The sequence below is a fragment of the Salarias fasciatus genome, chromosome 12 (assembly GCF_902148845.1).
Source record: "Salarias fasciatus chromosome 12, fSalaFa1.1, whole genome shotgun sequence".
NCBI lineage: Eukaryota > Metazoa > Chordata > Actinopteri > Blenniiformes > Blenniidae > Salarias > Salarias fasciatus.
In genome coordinates this window covers 13248065-13270024 of record NC_043756.1, presented here as the reverse complement: position 1 = coordinate 13270024, position 21960 = coordinate 13248065, and the positions used below count along the sequence as shown (strand labels likewise).

The window sequence follows — 21960 nt, the reverse complement described above, 5'->3', positions numbered from 1 at the left end:
TTGTTGTGGTTGTGTTTTTCTTCCATATTTGTGAACTTATACAGAATAACTAACAGGATTCAGTGGTGAATTGTAATGACAAAGTTAAAGCATAAGTGTGATACCATCACAGGCTATAAGGTCCAACAGATATTTTAAATCGCAAGTTGATATGGATCCCAACAGGCATTAACAATCATTAATAGAGTCAGGATAGCTGGGTATTCATCCCAAAACTCCAACAGAATTAATACTTAAAAAAAAAGGTATGTTTATGCTGAGAGTGCTCACAGTGGAGTATTGCAGTTCCTGAATGGAGGGAAATATTGGAATTTGAGTCTCTTTCTGTCTTATTTCATGACCTGAAGTCATTGTAACATACACACCATGCAAGAAGCTGAAGGTTAATCCTTGACCTTCCATCTCACTCATTCAGTGGTTTCATTTTCCACAGATATGTGGACGATAAGGTCAGACAAAGCTTCTTGGTTAAAGAAAGTGAATTCATTTAGCTTCTGCAGTGTTTGAATGTAAAATTTTGTTTTTGTCCGACTGAATTAAAAGCCTTTTTTGCAAAGACGTCACAGAAATACTAATTGATGGCCCTAGATCTGGTAAGCTTGAACATCCAAATGGAGCTTTAATCATGTTGGAGAGCAGTGAGGAATATAGCGCTTTAGATATCTGTGCATTTTTGGCATCTTCTGCCTCTGCAGTGAGCTTGACCTAAATGCAGAGGCAGCAGGTTGGTTTTCTGTGAGCTGGCAGTCGTGTACTGCGAGATCTGTAAAGAACCCACAGCGGAATTCACGATTGTTGGACCCTTCTGGATTGCTTAAAGCACCATTGCAGCGAGTACAAAGCGCTATTCATAGTCCAGATACTTGAGACACTTGGGGAAATCAAAAGCTCCCACTGCTGCGTCTTTAGAAAATAAATGCCTGAATCAAAATAATGCACAAGTACAACCACCAACCTCAGCATAACGATTTATCTAAAATGGCTAAAATAAAAAAAATACACTGAAAAACACAGAAAAGGCCTTTTAGACTAATGCGTGTGGGTGAATTTTAATATATACATATATATATATATATATATATATATATATATATTTTTTTTTTTTTTTTTATGTGAGTAGCCCTGCATGTCCATTTCGCTCATGTTACATTCATTGAAGTCGACTTGTGCTCACTCACAGTCCAGAATCCCACTGGACATATTTGGTTTCATCTATCAACAGAGTTCATTGTTCCCTGTGACTGTCCTGAACACTGAAACAGAACAGTATGTGTTGTCAGGCTGCAGTCCTGGATTATCTCCCACTTATCAGGTTCACTTCATTAAGGAGGCTGAAGACGTGGGCTGTTCAGGTGCGTCCGCCGGGTGGGCCGGGCTACAGAGTCATTCTGGGTCTTTCACCTTCGATGACCGAACGGCAGAAGCTCAGTCCAACGCTTACAACGTCCAGCGACGGAAGATGGTGTTTTTAACAACCAAAATGATGCAAAGGACTGCGCTCTTCGTGACATTTGGAGGCTTTGTCACATCTCTCACGACTACCTTCCTCCCCCTGTGGAAGACAATGAACTCAGACCTCAATGAAGTGGAGAACTGGTTCTCCGGGCTGTGGCTCACCTGCCTTTACACCGAGGAAGTGGGAATTCAGTGCAAGGCCTATGATTCCATCCTGGGACTCCCGATGGACCTGCAGGTCTCCAGGGTGCTCATGTCGGTGTCTATATGTACTGGAGGGTTATCCGTGTTGGCTGCCTTCCCCGGCCTGGAGGGCGTGGAGGTGTGTGTCGAGCAGCCTGCCATGAAGAGGGGGCTCCTCATCCTCAGCGGGGTGCTGTCCTGGGTGTCGGGGCTCACCACTCTGGCTCCCGTCTCTATTGTCGCCTACACCACCGTGGTGGAGTTTTGGGACGAGGGCTTTCCCGATGTGATGCCGCGCTGGGAGTACGGCGAGGCCATGTTCTCCGGGTGGTTCGGAGGTTTGGCGCTGGCCATCGGGGGGACTCTGTTCTTTGTGGCTGTGTGCATGGGCGACTTTGACCAGCGACCACCGAGTGTGCAAAGCAGCCCGCAGCTGAAGCACAGGACACGGCACTACCTGAAGACTGAGCTTTTATAAATTTCTCATTTCCATGTGCAAAGTGATGTACTTCAGCCTGTCAGCACTGAGACGCCGTGAACGTTTCAGTCATTCAGACCCAAAACACAAAGAAGGTGTGAATGTATGAAGCTTTTGTTTTTTCTTCCATTTGTCATCTGATTCTTCAAACGTCTCTTTGTTTCCCATTTGTTAGAAATTAACTGGAAATGCTTTAATAAAGACATGGAAATATTTAGAAAGTGCAATGATTTTATTCATGGCAACAGTGTTTTCAGAAATAGTAGGGTGTACTGCAGACACACACTGTTGACAATACGGGATATTTGTTACTAAAAAATAATGATATTGATAAAATCATTGAAGTAATATGATGCATTTGAAATGACTTGAGCAATTACCAATCAGACAGAATCCTTAAGTTTTCCCTATAAACTAAGAGCTATGTGTTCAGTACCTACAGTTTTCAGTTTACAGATGCTTCAAAAACGTTGTGCAGATTGTTAATGACTGTAACGCAACCAAACAGTAGTGACCAGCTCAGCACTGCAAAATTTGGACACAAAGCACAAAAAAGATCGAAAGACCACAGAAAATCTCAAGAAATGTAAAAATCGAGAATTCTTAAGTTTCAAACACAAAGTCGATCAAAGGAGATCTGGCTGCATACAGCTGAGAAAGTATACAGACAAATATTGCAAGATGCAGCGCAATGATTCACATGAAGAAAACATGCTTAATCTGTAAATGTTCAGGTATTTCGGTTGTGTGAGCCCACTGCCACGGCGGCACTGAATAGCTGGACGGGAGTTGTATTTCAGTGCAGCAGCTCCGCTGTGCTGGAGCGACTTGGCACAGTCAGCTCCTCCTCGTCCTTAATGGACCCTGCTGTACACTGACAACCAAAACGTATGCAGAGCTGTTGTGGATCAGAAAATATTACAGAATTAAATGCTGAGATCAAATTGTATGCGCTTGATACATGCCTATTTGTACTGTTTACTATTTATAAATCAATTTTATGCTCCGATTGAATATATCCTTTCACGATCCATTCATCTGCTTTGTTGAACACAGGGTCGTAGGTTTGCTGGAGCCAATCCCAGCAGTGAAGTGATCCATTCTGGAAACGTCGCCAATCCTTCAAAGGGCAAACACTGAGTCACCAAATAGCTTCAAATGCAGGTATTTGGACTGAGGGAGAAAACAAACAGTCCTGAAAACAATATGTGCTTCATCAACAGAATACAAGATCAATACATTAATCATGTAGAAACTGTGTCTGTGACCTGACCATTTTATTCAAGACAAACTGAATTCCACAGGAGAAGAGTTAAAACCTAAAATCAAAGCTCCATCTGTAACAAATCAAGGCCCAAAAATCAAGTATGGATTGTTAAATATCTTATCTTTTATATCAGAATATTTACTAGTGAATGATTTCATGACACATTGCGATGGCCTGGCAGCTTGTCCAGGATCCACGACCCTGAACAGAATAAGTGGTACAGAAGATGAATAATTGCCTGAATGAATGATTTCATAGCAGCCTATAAGTGACCTCCACGTCTCATGTTGTCATATTCCTTAAAAACCGGCTGAGAAATCCTTTGGAAGTCTCTCTCTGTGCCTTGTGCACCCTGACTGGATTTGACGTAGCGTATCGTCCCCCAGCTTCGTACCTTGAAGAGCTGTTAGTCCCATACTGACCCAGCAGAACACTTTGTTCTCAGACTGCTAAAACTAGAATGGGAGGCAGAGCTTTCAGCTATCAGGCTCCCAGATGCAGTTGGGGATGCTGACACAGTCTCTGCTCTCAAAGTTAGAACTCAAACTTCCTCTGACAGAAGAGTTTTCTCTCTGGTCCTCACAATCCGTACCTGTCAATCGTCGGTGGCATCCATGCAAGGGCCGGACCACAGGGTGCCACAGAACCGGTCCGAGTCTGAGTGCATGTTTTTGTCTGTCCTTGGTGTTTGTGTGTCTGCTTTGCTGAGCAGGATGTGTGTGTGAGAGTGTGGGTGTATCCTCTGACTCTTTGCACCTGCTGTAGCTGGAAACACTTGGGTTTCTGTCCGTTATCTCTGTCCTTGAGAACTAGACACCAACTTGTGGAACAACCATCTCACGAGCTTTTCGTGCTTATAACACGGGTGATTCCATCATTGTGTAGCAAGTTATTCACATGATATGAGGCAAAAAATGCAAACAACTACATGACTGAGGGATCCTTCCCTCATTAGTGCCTTCATTAATGTTTTGGCAGGCTCTTGATTTCATATTTGACCTCGTGAATGATTCTTTCACGTCTCCCTCCTCCCTTAATCTGGGTTTCTGGGTGTTGCAGTTCTCTCTGGCCCCTGAAGAAGCGAGTCCCCACATGATTCAATTAAACAGAGTGATGTCTCACTGATGTAAGGCAGCGTTGCCTGCGCACTGGGAGAGCCTCATCAGTCATCCTGTAGTGCACGTGTGCACCGCCCACCCTGGCCTCCATTCAGACATACTTTTGCATGTGCTGGAACACATGCAGAGAGAAACATAAACAGAGGAGAGCATGTGCAAATGTCAGCTGTCAGGGCCTCGGAAATACAGTCTCTCCATATGGTCAGTGGGCGTTTTAGCTTTAATGTTTTGACACATTAGCATTCAGAAAACAGAGTAAAGGTTTCAGTGCTGCATCCTAATCATCCACCCCGTGTCCCTGCTGTCATCATTTCCATAGAAATGAATCTGCAATTATTGAGGGAATGACCTTGTTTCTGCAGTTTTATTTAAAAGAGAGGGACAGCTTTTCCTACAGCAGGAGAAAAAACATCTTATTTAGCTCATTTCAATGAGACCTGGTGTACCTTTTCAGTCCTGTTCCACCTTTACCCTGAATGAACCTGAGATTTACTGCAACAACTGCACTTTCACTCATCCTCCTACTGCTGCACACACTGAAGAAGTAGTGCAACATTCACAGACAGCAACAGCAGTATAGTGTCAGGAGAGCAGTTCCGTGATGTTCTCTGATGGCTGCAGTGACTACATTTAACGGTCATTCTTGTAAGTTGCTTTGCAGCAGCAGGGAGTCGTGCAGCACAGTGCAGAGACAGAGTCCAGAGGCGCCAGTGGGCGGTCGGACCAGGCGGTGCAGTGGGGACTGGAGCAGCAAGTCTCTGGTCTGGCTTAACTGGCCGGTCAGGTCTTTGACATGAGAAGGCGAAGCTGAGGGGATCTGAAGTGAAAAGCAAAGCAGCCTCTAGCTGCCAGTGTGTGTTTAGGAAAGAGAGGAGGAGGAGGAGGAGGAGGAGGAGGAGGAGGAGGAGGGAGGACGCTGAGAATTCATGCTGTGTTAGCATCCCCTCAGCAACTCCATCAATACTGCATACAGCTGAGGAGCTGGCACAGGTCCTCCTGCTGCATTTTCAGGCTCGGCCAGCGAAGGGGAGCAACTCCCACGACTCAGTCCGCTGTACTGGAGGGGGCTCCGCGAGGGGCAGGGCGCGTGCACACACACATTCTCACACACACACACGCGCACACACACACGGTCTCACCGGAGCACCGGGGGGGGCTGAGGAGGAGAGCGCAAGGAGGGCACCGGGGGACGCACACGTCTTGGGAATAATCCTCCAATCCCGGAGAGGGAGAGCGCCGCGAGGAGACTCCTGCTAACATGCTACCGGAGGAGCACCGGGGACTCTGACAGGACCTCCGTGCACCTGCTCCATGCACGCCGGTAGGATGACTCTCTACTTTAACAGCCAGCCAGGTGAAGGTGGACGCGTTTTGTTACTTTTTTTTTTTTTTTTTCGTTAATTGGGTGTGTTTGTTGCGCGTGCAGACTTGCTTCTCGTGGCGGGCTCTGCCTGCTGTGATCTGAGCAGCATTTGGGAGAAAGTTGTTCCAGGGGAGCAGATATCCTGATGGTGCAGTTTTAATTAAAACACACACCACCAAAATGCAATTCTGCCATAAATCATGACCTCTCGTGTTAAACACGTTTTAAATGAGACTGAACTCTTTAGGAACCTTTATTGCCTTTTAATGGCAAATCTGAAGTTTATTCAATTATTCATTTCCTTTGTGTGTGTGTGTGTGTGTGTGTGTGTGTGTGTGTGTGTGTGTGTGTGTGTTTGTGTGTGTTTGTGTGTGTGTGGTTACATAGAGGCACAGCTCCCCCATTGGGTGCTCACTTCTCTGAAAACCCCACTTCCAGTTTTCCATGACATCATGGAGAGGTTAGAGAAAAAAGCACCTGAGCAGAGGTGCCTGCAGCTTTATTAATACACACTCAGACAGACCTGATGTGTTTGTTAACTAACATAACACAACTTTGCTTTGTGATTCATGTCTTGCGTCAGCTGACAGTGTCTTTTGTTTTTGAGAGCCACGTGGTATCTACTTTTCACTTTATTCCAGACGCTCAAGGTTTGTTTTTGAAATACAAGAGCTGAAGAATCGCCTCTGTGATTGGATGAAACTATGGAATATTTTAGAATGTTATTTGCCTTTTTTTTTTGTCTCCTTTCTTGTTAAAGTCTCCCCTATCATTTCAACTTACAGATTTAGAATTAACCGGTGTTCAGACAAAAGCAAACAAAATGCCAAACTTTATGTGAATCTGGTTGAAATTATGTGAATGAACTTGCTTACAGGGTAGGATTGTGTCACACACACATTAGAGCTTCTTATTGAGGTGTGTGGTAATCTGCACCTTGTTCTTTTATAGTATGAGACATGCAGGCAGTGGTGTAAACACAACTCAGTCAGATGATTTTAAGAAAACCAGTGAACAACTTCCAGTAGTTTTCTACTCTTCTCATTTAAGATTCAGCTCTTTCCTACCTATACTGTCTAGTAAAGCCAATCAAACATGACCAGCTTTGTCCTCTTTTCAACAACCTTTATCAGGTTGTCAGTAAGCAGGTGAACTGAGCTCTGGCGGTGTAGTAACACAGCACATTTGCCGGTTTTACAACAGCTGGTTTACGCAATCGTAGAATGATGTCTCCGGCTTATCTCGCATGTCACAAACCAGGAGAACGTGCGGGGTGAGAGGTGCGGTCGATTATTTAGCTCTTGTCTCGTTATCAGCTGACAATCAGACGGCCATAAATGTTAACTGTAGGTTCACCTGTCAGGCAACCTGCCAGCACATGCTTGGGAAAATTCTATCAAGCAAAAAACTTGAATTGTTGGGAGATCAATTGTAATCTTTCATTTGGGTGTTGATTACTTTCAAGGGCCAAGAAGTTGTTGTAAAATTTACAATGAAGAATGTAAAAAAAAAAAGAAAAAAAGTTTGATATGTTATCTATGCAAGCATTACTGTTGGACATTATGGAACTACTTTGCTGGAGTTGGAGTCCAGTTCTGAGTGATGGATATGATCACGAGAGCACAGCGGCGTCCGACTTCAGCATTCTTGCCTTCTCTCACACACAGGCGGTTTGCAGATCGGCCTCCTCACCTCCGACCATGAGCTGCAGTTTGCTAATTCTCCCCTCCGACATTCCAGTAAGAGCTATTACATTTGTAGGGAAGTGAGTGAAACTGACAGCTTGTTTGCAGGCAGGATTATTAGCACTGCTTGGGGACAGGCCCAACAGCGAGAGAGCGGGATCTGCGTCATATGTTGTGAGGACCAAATCTGCTTAACCTACTTTAGTTCTGCACAAAATATCTTGAGTTTACTGGACCTTCAGTGTGGCAGCTCTTTGTGGTCCAATTTGTCGTCTATCGATTTTTTTTTTTTTAGTGATGACAAATTATTAAGGAGTAACGTGAGAGAAAAGTTGTTGTATGCAGCTTGTCTCTTTGGGAAATGATCAGACAGGATGCCTTCTCTTTGTGGTAAATTTCACCAAATCAAAAATATTGTTTTTGTGTCTGTTGACTCAATCCCGGGTAATCTAAGCAGTTGGCTCAGACGTTTTTGGATGAAATAGAACCAAATGAGGCTTTTCCCCTTGTTGGAGATGCTCCATAAACCCCGACTATATGGAATTAAATTTTGATAAGATGATCAAAATAAAAAACGGTGCTCATCCTGGAATTATTAAAATATTATGGTGCGTCATCCTTAAAGTAGATATTTATTCAGCTTCAGATGCTGTTTAGAGCAGTTCAAGATGATCAATGAGGACAAAAACACAACAAAAGATAATTTTGCATCACAGATGAGTGTATGTTTCCATGTACTTTTATTCAATCGGTTGACATTCGGTCTTTTTTTTTTTTTTTTTTTGCATGTTTGCTAATAGCTGTAACTTCAGCTCTTTGAAGAGTTAACCATTAAGTTCAGATGATGTAATGTGGAAGTTTCAAACAAGTAATCTCTCTGTTCTCAAATTGTTTACGATGTAGGGACTGAGATCTAAGAGGCTCCAAGTGTGCTTTTTTTCCCTTTTCTTTAAGAAGGAATAACCCAATCCTTTTTTTCTTTTTCTTTGTTTCTGTTTTTTGTTTTGACCTGAAATAGTTTCTGATGTCAAACAACAGGTTTGGCTGAAATCTATAGAGATATGAAAAAAAAAGCATTGAATCAATATGTTCACGCCATGTGGAAGTATCTCATAACTGTGCTTGTCAAAAATTAAAAAGTTACTTCCTTTTAATGTTAGTATGCATGTAAAACTGAGTCTACATCCAAAAACTCCCGGTCAAGCAGATCTTTCCGTTTTTCATTTGTTCCCAGGAACTTTTTCTAAGCTGTGCTTCAGTATAAACTGCACACTTTTTTTTCTCTCTGAAGTTCAAGAACATTAAGATGTGCTCAGAATATCAAGCAGTTCTTTTGGTTGAACCTCAGAAGGATAATTTGGTGATGGATTGCCCTTTATTGAGCGATACACCTGCTATTCTGTGTCGGTTCGGATTCATAGCAGCCAGCGCTGCTGCTGCGAGTAACTTAACTACAGTATGTGTGGGTGAAATACCAGAGCTGGCAGAAATGTGAGGGCAATGTGGCAACAAAACAAGGGGGGGGATTTGGAAACTCAAGGGGCCCCTGCCTCCCTTTAAAGCACAGTGTGACGAGAAAGTTAATAGGTGTTGGAGGGCTGTTAATATTTAACAGCTTCCCATGCAATATGCATGAACAAAGGTAACGATTTGTGTGGAAATGTTCCTAATTAACACAATGGCTTCCTTTTGACAAGCAGTAACGTGTTACACATACACACAAACAATAAGAGTGCTTTGGTGGCTGTGTTTCAACATTTAAGCTTTGGGTCGCTGTCTGTTTTTGTGACTCTCTCTGTGCAGATTATGAGGAGGAGCTGAGGTGTGCAATGGAAAAGTTGTACCTTCAGGTTCTCACACCTCCAGTTCTGTGTTACTGTTACGTCCCAACCAAGCAGCCGAGCCCGGAGATCTGACCGAACCCCCCTCCTCCCCTCCTCCCCTCCCTCCCTCACCCCGGGTGTCCCTCCATTCTGGGCCCACCATGGGAGGATGCTTCTCCAAACCCAAACCAGGTGAGAATCTGAATTTGAAATTAACTCAAGTGTAAAATAAGAACAGTAAGAGGGAAAGCAGACACTCCTCTTAGGAACATTCCACAATCTGATTTGTTTCATTACAAAAAACTATTACATAGTTCACAATGAGACAAAAGGTGTTTCAGCTTTATTTAGTTATTTGTTAATGTCGTCGTTGCACTTGAGTGCATTATTGTGGTGGCGGGGCGTGGCTGAGCTCGGGTGCAGCCCGTGGAGAGGAGTGTGGGGAGGGATAATTCGGTTCAGCTGTTTGTGATTGCTGATTGTCTCTTCCTCCTCCTCCTCCTCCTCCTCCTCCTTCTCCTCTCACGGGGCTTAAAAGGGCAGCTTCAGAAGGGGAATAGAGAATCCAGAAGAGTTTCATGTTTTGGTGCTGTCATGCAGACAGGTGTTTTTGTTGCAGCCTGGAGAAGAGCCAGGGAGGCTCAGGTGGGGTGCAGTTTTGTATTTCGTATTGTGAAAAATAAAGATCATGGAAACCATGACTGGACTGGCGTCCTCCCTGCAGCGGGACCCAGGGACAGGCGGTCGCCTGTCACAATTATATATTTCTTATATGAAAATAGCACTATTTTGTCCTCCATATCAGTGGTTTCTTCAAGTGTTTTTTTTTTTTTTTTTTAACCACCACCAAGTAGAACCACTATAATGCTCTGGGGTTAAGGTTTGAGTTACAGGCTGTGTTTTATCAGGTATCCTATCCTCCCAAAATGACTGGTTGATGAAGTTGAAATAAGTCTCACGTGTGCAACACTGTAATATAATGTGAAAATGGCCTGTGAGCAAACTGTTGTTCTCATAACATGAAACAATGTAATACTATTGTATTAATCAGAATTGTATTAAACAGTAATACTGTAACATTTTCTGAAGCCATTGTAGTGCTGCAACAATGTTGCTGAAATAAATGCTTCCTCTAATTTTGGTTTAATGTTAAATATGCAGATAAAATGATTCTTTCGCCAATGTTTTTTTGGTTGTTCAGTCAGTGAAGATGAGGAAGAGTGTCGCGACAAAGTTACAAAGTTGTTTTATCAAATTTAGCCAGTTTGGTCTGTTCAATGCTTTTAAAGCGTGATATCAGCTTCCTCTGTTTGCACTGAAATATTTTTTTTGTGTGGGAGTAATTTAAATGCTCTTCATGGCTTCTTTGGTCGAGAGGATTACACAGTGAGACACAAATATCACAGTTTGATACTGGACGGATCTATTTTGGTCTGGAATGCACATTGTGCAGAGAAGAGGAAGTGAAAGACACCGGACGGTAGTTGTATGCAAATGATGGCGCAGAGGTTTCTGACTTTCAAGATTCCAATAACCGATTGGTGAAATAAATTACAGTATGACCTCCAGCAACCCAGCTACAAGTTAAACCTGACTTTAATGTAATCTTTCACAAAGTGGAAAAGCTCTTAGATTCTTGCACAACTTAATAAAATAGGAAAAGTCATGAAATTCCATTATCAGCAAAAATGTATTTTTAAAGGAAATTGAAAGCTTCTTCAGTTTTAAAGTAATCAGAGTTGTTCAGATTTTAATTCCTAGCTTACAATCATGTCACTTACCTGAATAAAAAAAAACTGGTTGTAGCGTCTCATTTATCACAACACTGTAAGTAAAATTAGACTATGGACACGTCCGGTTAAGCATTTCAGTTCATCCCTGAGAAAAGATTTTACTCCATGTGCGCAGAAAACACTAGTAGCTATAGATCAGAGTGTTTGAAATGACTTAAAACTTCCACAACATCTTGAAAATGAAACTCTGTGTCCTCGTGACTTCGCTCTGCAACGCTGAAAACATCTCAGAGTCCCAAAGTTGAAGGCAGTGTTACACCACAGGCTGGATGAATGTCGTGCGATATTCTGTTTTTTAGTCACAATGCACACATTGTAGCACATGATTTACATTACTTCCGTTCTGAATTACGTGAATCATACTACAGTGATAATCCATGTGTACAAGGTTGTTATAACTTTTCTCATTATCTGCTGCTATTAGGTCCACAATGCTTACTGGGAATTAGTAATTGAATACCATTACCAGTTACATATTAGCTCCTTAAATAGTTACTGCAGTGTAAATGTAACTACCAACTTCCTAAAGTAGCTGTAAAGTGAGTTTTCCTGGTCTCCTTCTGTTATTTCTGCACTGACTCATTAGCTGAGCTGCCAGCGCTGTGTGTCTGTCTAATGACTGATTTAATCATTAGATTCACCTTAAATTACATCAGCTCTTTGGAGAAAAATGATTTATATTCTGGATGATGGCATTTATGAAAGGAATTGAGCTGTAAATTAAAGACATCAAGAAGAATGAGCTGTAAAATATCTGAGGTGAATTACAAACCGGTAGAATGCAGCGTGCAGCTTATGTAAAGGTGAGCTAATTTTTCTTTTACGTTGCAGTTCGTTGGGTACAGTGGAAGCTTTCAAGTTGTTGTCAGGAGGACTGCGTTATTTCAGAATTAAGAGGGCTCTTTTCTACGCTCAGTTTTCAAACAGAAACTTAAGGTTTAAATTAAGATATTCAAGTGCAAGTGTGACTAATCTGGCACGACTCCATGACAAGATCTTAAAGAAGGAGGGGGACCTTTAAAGTCGTGGCTCTGTGCCATCCTCATTTGCATAAAAATGTGAGCTCTGAAAGGTTACAAACACTGTGAAGTTCTACAGAAAGACTCCAGCGTCCTTTACCTCCTCTCTGCTAAAAACAGTGTCTGGTTTTCACCAAAAAAGGTCAAATTATACTAAATACTCTATTGAAGACCTCACAGCTGTGACTGCAGATCAGATGATACATCAGTGTCTCATCTGACTGAGATATTGTTACAGCATCTGTGGAAAGTCTTTTGCTTTCTTCCCTCTCTTGCATTTGCTTTCACTATTATGATTTTCCATTGATTTTAATTAAGACTTGCTCAGCGGGAGAAAATTCCAGCCAGATTACTGAGTAGGAACCGGATGATCAGCACATTTTTCCAGCCGAACAGATAAAGCCTGCTGCAGTCAAAAAGGAGTTACACAACTGTTTCTTCATGTTAACAAGTAGAAGGTTAACAGTGGCGCATCACTTGTATGTTTCTGAAAACAGATCAACAGTATGATACTATTCTCTTTGTAATGTCATTCAGAATAATGTTTTCTGACAGAGGTGACAAAGAAAACCAATTAGTGGCAAGTTGCCCTTTATTCATGTCTTCATTTAATTTATATTTCACTTTGCAACATCCTGGAGATGACAAATGTACATTATAATAAGAGAATGCTCGATAAAGTCACAGTACAAATGCTCAGAAAGTCGGAAGAATACCGAAAAGTGAAGGACCACTGTATTTTTCATGTTTTTGTGTTTTTCCATCGTACTGGTGAACTTGAATGTAAAACATAAACATAAGCATATTTAGCACTTTAAAGTGTTATAGCTGGGCATGACTGATTTCCTGGTGTGTTGTTCAATAATAGCTGATATATTTTATGGGAGTGCCTCTTTCAAAAGTGGAAACAAAAGCAAAGCAACAAAAGAAAAGAAGACGAAGCTGCTGTTTGACACTCCTCCCGTCACCCGCTTCTTGTTTTCATTTGTTTCCGTTGTGCAGGTGCCAGAATCAATTTGTCCCAACGTTGTAGACATCTCCGCCTGCTGAAAGGCAAATCAGTCTTCCAGCACACTGGAGAAGGACAGAAATAAAACGATAGAGGACAGGTGTCTAATAATGCAGAGCTCTTCAACAGTCTCTGTTTGAAAGCTTCAGTTTGTTGCTGCTGGGACTCAGAGTAAATTCACACGTGTTCAGCCGTGCGTTTTCTGAGTGCCGTGTGTTTGTGTTGTGCAGTTGAAGTTAAAGTGGAACTCTCTCTCCTGGATAAAGAAAAAGAGATGGACGGCTTGTCGCCCAACGGCAAGGCGAGTCCCTTTGCTGAGTGCAGACCCAACGGGGCCCTCGGACACGGATCGGACGACGACTCCACGCCACTGCCGCTCTACCACAAACCGCGGGACTATGTGGAGGCGTCCGTGTGTCACGTTAAGGACCTGGAAAATGGACAGTAAGAAGCTTTATGGTCCCACCTGATCACATGCATATGGGATAGGGACAAAGGCTCTGTGTCTCACAAAAGAGATTCTGATTCCAGCAGGACCCTGCAGTAGAACAGATGAGAAATACTCTTTTTGCGTTTATCCAGCAGGCAGCACTGTCAGATTTAGTTATCAGGTGTGAGAGTGTCGCACTCGGTGCGGGTGTACAGTGAGCTGAGGGGACGGTTACGGGACGATACTAAGCACTAAAATCCTCGGCATCAGCAGCACAAGAAGAGAGGGAAGCTGCTGCTGCAGCAGAGACACTCAGAAATGAGCAACATCCCTGCAAAGTGTGACACCACTGTGATCATATCAAACCAAGTCCGGTAACAGTAGAACCCCAAAGTGCCCTGAATTGAGGTGGTGACCGCTTAGGCACAAGATAAATCAAGCTTTAATCATATTTTCACCTTGCTTTAATGAGTGTCACTGCAGTGCTTTTCCGGGGCCATTGCTTTGCCTCTAAACCTGTGAAAATACCTTGAATTATAAAAAGAGAGCAATTGTGGCATTTTAAATTCTCACCAAACACAACAGGGGCAGGTTCCAGTCGGGGTGGAGGCAGGAAAGCCTGGCAAATGGGAGGAAGCAGTTTCAGCTGTCAGTGGAGAAACAGGGAGTTCTACTCTGCCCCTGTTCAGCTGCACCAGACCTGAATATTCACGCATCTTACTGTGTTCGTGCATTCTACAGGATGCGAGAGGTTGATTTGGGAAGTGGCAGAGCTTTGCTGATCAAAGAGCACGGGGAGTTTTCAGCCATGGGCCATAAGTGTCCCCATTACGGAGCTCCGCTTGTCAAAGGTTAGCGACATTATTCTTTATTACTGTTGTTATTATGCAGGAAATGCTTGCTTTGTATCCACATTTGTTTAAAAAAAAACACAAAAATTTTGTGTATAGTTGTGTAACTGCATTGTTTCAGGTGTGCTATCAAAAGGCCATGTGCGGTGTCCCTGGCATGGAGCATGTTTCAACATCGCTACGGGAGAAATCGAGGACTTCCCTGGCCTGGACAGCCTGCCTACCTTCCAGGTGACCTTCACCACCTGTGCCCTTCCTTAACGCATTCCCCGCCTTATCGTGTCTCTGAGGATCGTCAAAAAGTGCACACATTCCTCATGTCTGTTTGCTCCAGGTCAGAGTTGAAAAGGACAAGGTGATCATTCGTGCAAACAAGCAGGTAACGACGAAAAGATTGTGAGGACTTGAAGCCGGGGCGTAAACAAACAGATTTAATGGATGTGATCTTTAAACATTTCCAGACCCTTCAGTCACAGAAAAGGTTAAAGCCCATGGCCCGGTGTTCAGCAGTCATTAACTCCAGCACCGGTTTCAGCCATGTTCTCATCATTGGCTCAGGTCAGTGTGTTCAGTCCTCAGGCTCACTATTTCACGTTTTTTTTTTTTTTGTTTTTTTTTTTTGTTGGTTTTTTTGTTTTGTTGGTAAGCCCATGAATTTGTCGACAGGTCCAGCAGGTCTGGTTTGTGCAGAGACGCTGAGGCAGGAGGGCTTCACCGACCGGATCGTCATGTGCACCATGGACAGACATCCTCCCTACGACAGGCCTAAACTGAGTAAGGTTTGTACCCACATCTTGACCGCATACACCGAGACAGAAAATATTTGGCCAGCGAAGTTATATAACCCACTGCAGAGGCGTTGTCAGTCAGCGCCGCTAGAACAGGAAGTCTTTGGGGAAAAGCTACACACTTCAATGCAGTTTAACTTGAAAGGAAATGGCTTGTGTAGAAGTAACCAGCCATACCTGAAACTGACAGGATATTTGCTCTAAAGCCTGAATAATTTCCTTTTTTATAAAAAAAAATTGATCATCAAAGAAAATGTTTGAACGTAGTAGATGTCATGAAAGTTGTTAAAAGTGTAATCCTAAAATGCCATTTCTAAACGGTGTACCAAAAGAGCAGGGATGATTGCTTTTGGATTTAGCGATTCTTGTTTCCTGTCTTACTCGGCACTAACCTGCTAATCCTCAGTCCTTAGACAGCACAGCGGAGCAGCTGAGGCTGCGCTCCGTGGAGTTCCTGCAGGACCACGACATTGAACTGCTCACAGAGAAAGAGGTGAGAAATGATGACCGGTGTCATGCTGAGTCATCGTTCAACACATCGTCGGGCTCATGTGACCGAATAGTTTGACCGCTGCTTCTTCTCAACAAACAAAAAACAACACAACTATGTTATTTGTTTTGTTTTGTTTTTTTTAACTCTACAATGTTTTATTTCAGGTCGTAGCAATAGATGTGAAAACACGATCTGTGACCTTCGACGACGGTTTAAGGATGGAGTACAGAAAACTCTTTATTGCTACAGGAAGCAAGTGAGACAAAATAAATTCAATCAATCTGTGTGACACTCAAAAAGATGATGTCATGAATCAATACACTGACTTTGATCGCTCCCGTTTTTTTTTGCTTGAAAGACCCAAACCAATGAATTACAAGGGCAAAGACGTCAGGAACGTGTTTCACCTCAGGACCCCTGAGGACGCCAACAGCATAGCGAGACTCGCCAACAACAAGAACGCCGTCATCGTGGGAACATCGTTTGTCGGTGAGACAAAAGCACACTTTTCATTTGTTTATACAATTTGGATCAGAAACCAGTTAAAGGACTAGAGATCAGGTTTTTTGGTTTTGTTTTGTTTTTTTATTCCATGTGCAGGAATCAAGAAAATAATTTTAGTCACCAGAAAATGATCCCTTTCTATCATTACTGGACGTTTGGTTTCTACACCAGAAGCATCGTGTGGTCCATTCACCATGTACATCTGTTGTGTTGTTCCTGAACAGCCATCAGGAGAGCCGTGAGAAATAATGAATTGATTGTACATTATGCAGACAATACAATTCTTTGTTTTGTTTTGTTTTTCCAGAAAGTGCAAATTTTATTACTATAAGAAAAAAAAAAAAAAAAAAAAAACTACCCGAGGGCTGAAATGAGATGAGATAAAATGAGAGTTATGGCTACTGATTCAATAAGACCTGATAATAAATCTCTATATTAGGTTTATTAAATTGACATGCATGCATTTGATAGTTTGTAACTTTGTTGCTACAAAATATCAGAACTCTGCTGCATGAATCAACACGAAAACTCCCTCATCCCAACACATCACCCCCATCCGGCACTAACTTCACTTCGTCAAGCAAACATATTACCTACAAAGTCCTCCTGTAGGCCTTCTCCTCTTTTTATTGTCAGTTGTTTTATCCTTTATTTGTACTTTACATGTTGCTCTTGTTGTTAACCTCTCCGTACAGCCACCTTAGGTGACCTTAAAGGCGCTTTCAAATAAAATGGATTATTTTATTATCATTTTAAAATACTAAAAGCAATATAATATTTACACTTGTAATCTACACACTTTCTATATATTTGTGTGGCGTGTCCGCATGAATTTAAATTTATTATCGTGTCAGAGCTGCGCTCATACTTTTCTTTCAAACTGGGTTTAAGTACTTGATCCATGTGTTCCTTCATCCTTCATGCAGACCGAGACCCGAAACACAGGATCTTTTAGTCTTTCAAGTGAAATGCTGAGAGTTTTGTTCCCTTTTCTCCTTCCAGCTTAAAGCACCGCTGTGCAGGACATCTAGTGGTCACTTTGCAGATTACAACCTCTCACATATTGTAGAACACGATTTGGATTTTTTTTTTTTTTTCCCCAGAAGCAACATAAATAAATAGATCTGTTTTGGAGGAGAGAGCCTCGAGCTGTCCACAGTTCTACTAACCATCAACACATCGGTTTCTCATTTTCTTTATCTTTATGAGCTTTCTGAAATCATTCGCATTGTATTTATTTGGGGTTTGCTTGTATAAATGCTGACAGTCTGCTGTTTGCGGGCTGTGTTGGCAGGTATGGAGGTGGCTGCAGCTCTCACGGACAAGGCCCACTCTGTCTCCGTGATCGGGATCGAGTCCGTCACCTTCAAAAAAGCTCTCGGGGAGAAAGTAGGGAAAGCCATAATGAAGGTAGAGACACACCTCCTGGGAAATCAAGCTCTTCAGAACAAGGACCAACACTGCAGTACCATCATCAGCATTCTCCCCGAGAGGAAACTATTAGTTAAGATGCAAATGTGCTTTTTTTTTTGTTCTGGTCAATACAGCAGTACAGCGTAAATCTCCTCATTAGGAGTGATTGATCAAGCAGGACACACGAAAACTCAGCTGTAAATAGTAGTTTTTATGCTGCCTTCATGTGTTTCTGTGGTGTTTTGTTTTCTTTCTCTTTGCAGCTGTTCGAGGCAAACAGGGTGAAGTTCTACATGCTGAACGAGGTGTCAGAGATGATTGGTCATCATGGACAGGTATTCAGAAAGTGAGAGAAACAGCATGGCCTGACGCTCAGATGCACTATCTTGTCTCGCTCAGTACATGGTGAAAGTCTGATGAGAAACGGCAGTTTTGAGCGAAATCAAAGCGAGAACCTGCACCCCTGTTTAACTGTGATGCTTAAATATGCAATATGGCTGCGTGTTTTTGAGAAATCCAGGAAGCCTCGCGAGGCTCGGACTGTTGTGGTGAGGAGAAAACGCAAAGTTATAAACTCAAGCAAAGCGTTCACTCTATAGATTTATCTACATGTGTACCTTCACCTATGGCTATAAACGTTGGGTCATGAAGCACGAGATAAAAGATACACAGTGGTAAAATGACTTTTCCCTGCAGGGTGGTAAGGTTTCTCAGGAATAAATAGACAGCTGGGATGAGGCCTCCACATCAGCCCAGGATCCGCTGAAGGGATCGTATCTGTCTGAAGTGGCAGGGGGGTTTAGCATTTCCCTAGTCGTCGATTTTTCCGCTTGTTTGTTTGACAGTTTGTGACTAGTTTACACGGGAGTACATGACCTGCACATGTCTGTATTTCCTCTTCCACAGCTGAAAGAAGTAGTGCTGAAGAGTGGAAAAGTCCTGCGGGCTGACGTGTGTGTCATCGGAGCAGGTGAAATTAAATATAAAAAAAAATACAAATAAAAATCTCTTCAAATCTGTCCTAATAAGAAATTATCTCAATATGAGTTTGATGTTTTCTGCAGGGAGTGTTCCAGCAACCGGTTTTCTGAAACAGAGCGGCATCCATTTGGATTCCAAGGGCTTCATCACTGTGAACAAAGTATTTAGAAAACCTGTGTGAAAAATCTTTCTCCATCACGGTTGATTCATCGACACTTAACTCGCTTCAAACTTTCTTGTAGACGATGCAGACAAACGTGGATGGAGTGTTTGCCGGAGGAGACGTGGTGATGTTTCCTTTCCCGCCACGCAACAACAAGAAGGTGAACATCCCCCACTGGCAGATGGCTCACGTCCACGGTGAGAGTTTCCACCAACAGATCGCTTTTCTGCTGCACATCAAGCAAAGTCTGAATCAAAGCGATGCTTTTTCTCTCCGTGTTTACCGGCAGGAAGGGTGGCTGCGCTGAGCATGATGGGAAGAGCCTCTGAGATCAAAACCGTGCCTTACTTCTGGTCCGCCATGTTTGGGAAGACCATTCGCTACGCAGGTAGGCAGAGCTGGATCGACCTTGTCAGTGCTGTGAGGCTCTGTTGTTTCTACAGCCGTCTACCATCCAGGAGTCAAAAACAATGTGAATAAAGACGTGGTTAAAATAAATATGATTGAATTCAGTGTTTTGTTTTCTTGTGTAGGTTATGGCGATGGATTTGATGATGTAATTATACAAGGAGATCTGGATGAACTGCGATTTGTAGCATTTTACACCAGGTAACAATTATTATTTTTCACATTTTACTCACAATTAAGACTGTTTTTCCGATTAAATTTGAAACATTTCCTCTGGATGTCTGGTTAATCGGTGGCTGCTTCACGTCGGTTTCTTTCCTGGTGCATCATATAGGAGCGAAGAGGTGGTGGCTGTTGCCAGCATGAACTATGATCCCATTGTATCCCGAGTAGCAGAGGTCTTAGGATCTGGAAAGACGATTAAGAAACGAGATGTAGAGTAAGTCTCCTTTCAGGACCTAAATCTGACCACGGTTACAATAGCTGTTATGTTCTCAGTGGGTACAGGGAAGAAAACACAGAGCAAATGTTGTGCTTGACAGAAAAACACAACTAGTAATGTAAATGTAATCATATAAAAGGCATTTTTAAAAAAAGAATTTTATATAGTCCAGTGAAAAAAATATTTTCACTGATTTAAAGAGTCCTAAAATAAAAAAGTGTCGGGATAAAAGAGATGAGGGTAAAACTAATATTTAAAATTGTATCTTTCTGACGCATAGCTGGAGAACTATACAGTAACTTCTGACATCCTAAATACACATCCTAAATATTTCCTTTTAAGCACTGTCACATTTCCGTGAGCATGCATTTGTGGGATGAGCAGAAGATCCGGTATGTGGCTTTTGGCTCATCAAAATATTTGAATTATTGCCATGCCAAACAGCTTTTCTTTGCTGCTGCTCTTGACTCTTCTTTTAAAAGTTTTGTACAACCAATTGCTTAAAAAAAGCAATCTTGCAATTTGCTCAGCCCTTCTTACACCTGATATTAACTTCAATAAACACGAAATGCTTCTTTATACTTGCAGTAAAATCTGTTCCATCTTTCATATATTGCTCTGATATGTTCATGTATGTTTTGGTTTCCAGCTTTCAACATATACATTGATTGTAACCAATCGATCCCCCCTCTAAAGTGGTCTAGCTGATCATTTAAAGAGTTGAGGTCTACCATGACACCATCATTGAAACAATCAGAATGAATTTCCAGACGCTTGTTATAAAATGACTGCTGTATTCCTCATGTCTCTTGTATCTCTCATCTCTAATAATGCACTCGCACAATTTGAAGGATGTTAGCTCGGCTTGGCAAGTACGGAAAACCCTCATGCTTTTCTTTGTGTTCCTCACATGATGATCGTTTATAGGACGCTGCAGATTTGATGTGAGGAATGTGTAATGTGTGTGTTTGATCCCTGGATTTGGTGTTGCAGGACTGGAGACATTTCTTGGTTGATTGACAAAGGCTCCCAATGACTTCGCATCCGAAGATCCCAAAGGACAAACCCAACATTCACTGGACGCGTCAATATGGACACTTGTGGTGCTGAGACACTGAGCAGCTATTCCAGTCTAATTGTGCACACACAAACACACACACACACACACACAGGACATGACTGTGTCTGTCTGAAACACACTTTCCTGAGGACAACACAGAAACTCGCTGTAATTCCTGAGAGACTCCTCGACGTGGAAAACGGAGCAATCCACAGTTTGAAGATACTGAATCGGTGTGTTGGCAGGACTTTATTGACAATGTTTTACAACAAAGCAATATTGGATTCAGCCTCCAGGCTGCTGCCAGATGTATCTACCTGTACACTTTTGTTTATAAGAAGCCAGGGATGGGCATTGACATTTTTGTACAAATAACAATGTATATAGTTATAATCGTGAATGTACTGTAATAAGTAAGGAAATACAGTTTCAGTTAAATAACAGACTTTGCTGTTATGTGTCCACATGGACTTCAAAATCTGCATGGTATACATGTTTTTTGTATGTATATGTGGTATACATTCAAAAAACAAGCCCAAAACGAGACATTTTGTTTAGTGTCGTGGCAATAACAAAGCTTAAATCCGCAACAAAGTGCGTTATCTCCTCAGAAAAACCCTGAATGCAGCTTTAACTGACTCACTAACACACAAACACACAGCTTTAATTTGTGATTAATTACAATTTTTACTACGTTCCTGTTCGTTTTGGTCATTTTGCTAGTAGAGTGCACGTCCTAAATTCTTGTCATGTTTTAATCTCACTCTAGTGCTTGCTCAGTAGATTGATGTGTGTTTTTCTAACAAAGCAATATAACTCATCCGCGTGAATGCAGCAGTAGCTTTAAGGTCATTCTGATAGCCGTCACCTCTGTAGGGACTCGTTTTGGTTACTAACTCAGGGAACTGAGGTTTTTTTTTTTTTTTTGGGCCTGGGCTTACCGATCCTTTTCTACCAGCAGAACTGTTGCTCTCATGTTTTGCAGTTCTTTTAATTTCACTTGTTTTCCATCACAGATGCTTGCAGTGTGTTTGAGGGTATGAAGCAGGTTTGATTTTATCCTGATGTTCTGAATATCCCAAAATATTTGAGCTTGTAGGTCAATGCGGCAAATAAAATAAGCATTGTTCTTCCTACAGAAGAGTCTGGACTGGCATTTTTATAACTAAACTTTGAAATAAAACTCTTCCAACAATAACTCAGTTGTGTGTGTGTGTGTGTGTATTTTTAACTT

At 42.2% G+C, this 21960-nt stretch overlaps 3 protein-coding genes across 3 annotated transcripts in view; 2 read left to right on the top strand and 1 right to left on the bottom strand.

The window, feature by feature from the left end:
* The first annotated feature begins 1459 nt into the window (after positions 1-1459).
* On the top strand, positions 1460-2116 carry cldn26 (claudin 26). The gene has a single exon (XM_030104337.1). It carries the CDS (start codon positions 1460-1462, stop codon positions 2114-2116), a length of 657 nt encoding a protein of 218 aa, XP_029960197.1.
* A 1377-nt stretch (positions 2117-3493) lies between these two features.
* LOC115397853 (uncharacterized) overlaps positions 3494-21960 on the bottom strand; it is a 29898-nt gene continuing 11431 nt past the window's right edge. Inside the window, exons 13-15 of the transcript XR_003932534.1 lie at positions 18669-18678; positions 15863-15866; positions 3494-3504 (exon numbers count right to left, since the gene is read on the bottom strand). The gene's annotated coding sequence lies outside the window, so the exon portion shown is untranslated. The remainder of the gene's footprint in view (positions 3505-15862; positions 15867-18668; positions 18679-21960) is intronic.
* Positions 5411-21910, top strand: aifm3 (AIF family member 3). The gene is made up of 21 exons (XM_030104333.1): positions 5411-5822; positions 9353-9564; positions 13424-13637; positions 14365-14474; positions 14596-14705; positions 14809-14853; positions 14936-15032; positions 15141-15253; positions 15669-15755; positions 15920-16011; positions 16114-16244; positions 17554-17669; positions 17936-18007; positions 18579-18642; positions 18737-18813; positions 18896-19013; positions 19106-19204; positions 19350-19425; positions 19559-19663; positions 20518-20538; positions 20660-21910. Exons 2-21 carry the CDS (start codon positions 9534-9536, stop codon positions 20700-20702), a joined length of 1821 nt encoding a protein of 606 aa, XP_029960193.1. The 5' UTR covers positions 5411-5822; positions 9353-9533; the 3' UTR covers positions 20703-21910.

Bases quoted from the DNA above. Each gene is read 5' to 3' on its own strand.
- cldn26 (XM_030104337.1), top strand. From the start codon at position 1,460: ATGGTGTTTTTAACAACCAAAATGATGCAAAGGACTGCGCTCTTCGTG.
- aifm3 (XM_030104333.1), top strand. From the start codon at position 9,534: ATGGGAGGATGCTTCTCCAAACCCAAACCAG. The intron at 13,638-14,364 runs GTAAGAAGCTTT...TGCATTCTACAG, and splicing joins AAGGACCTGGAAAATGGACA to GATGCGAGAGGTTGATTTGG. The intron at 19,426-19,558 runs GTAACAATTATT...TGCATCATATAG, and splicing joins TTTGTAGCATTTTACACCAG to GAGCGAAGAGGTGGTGGCTG.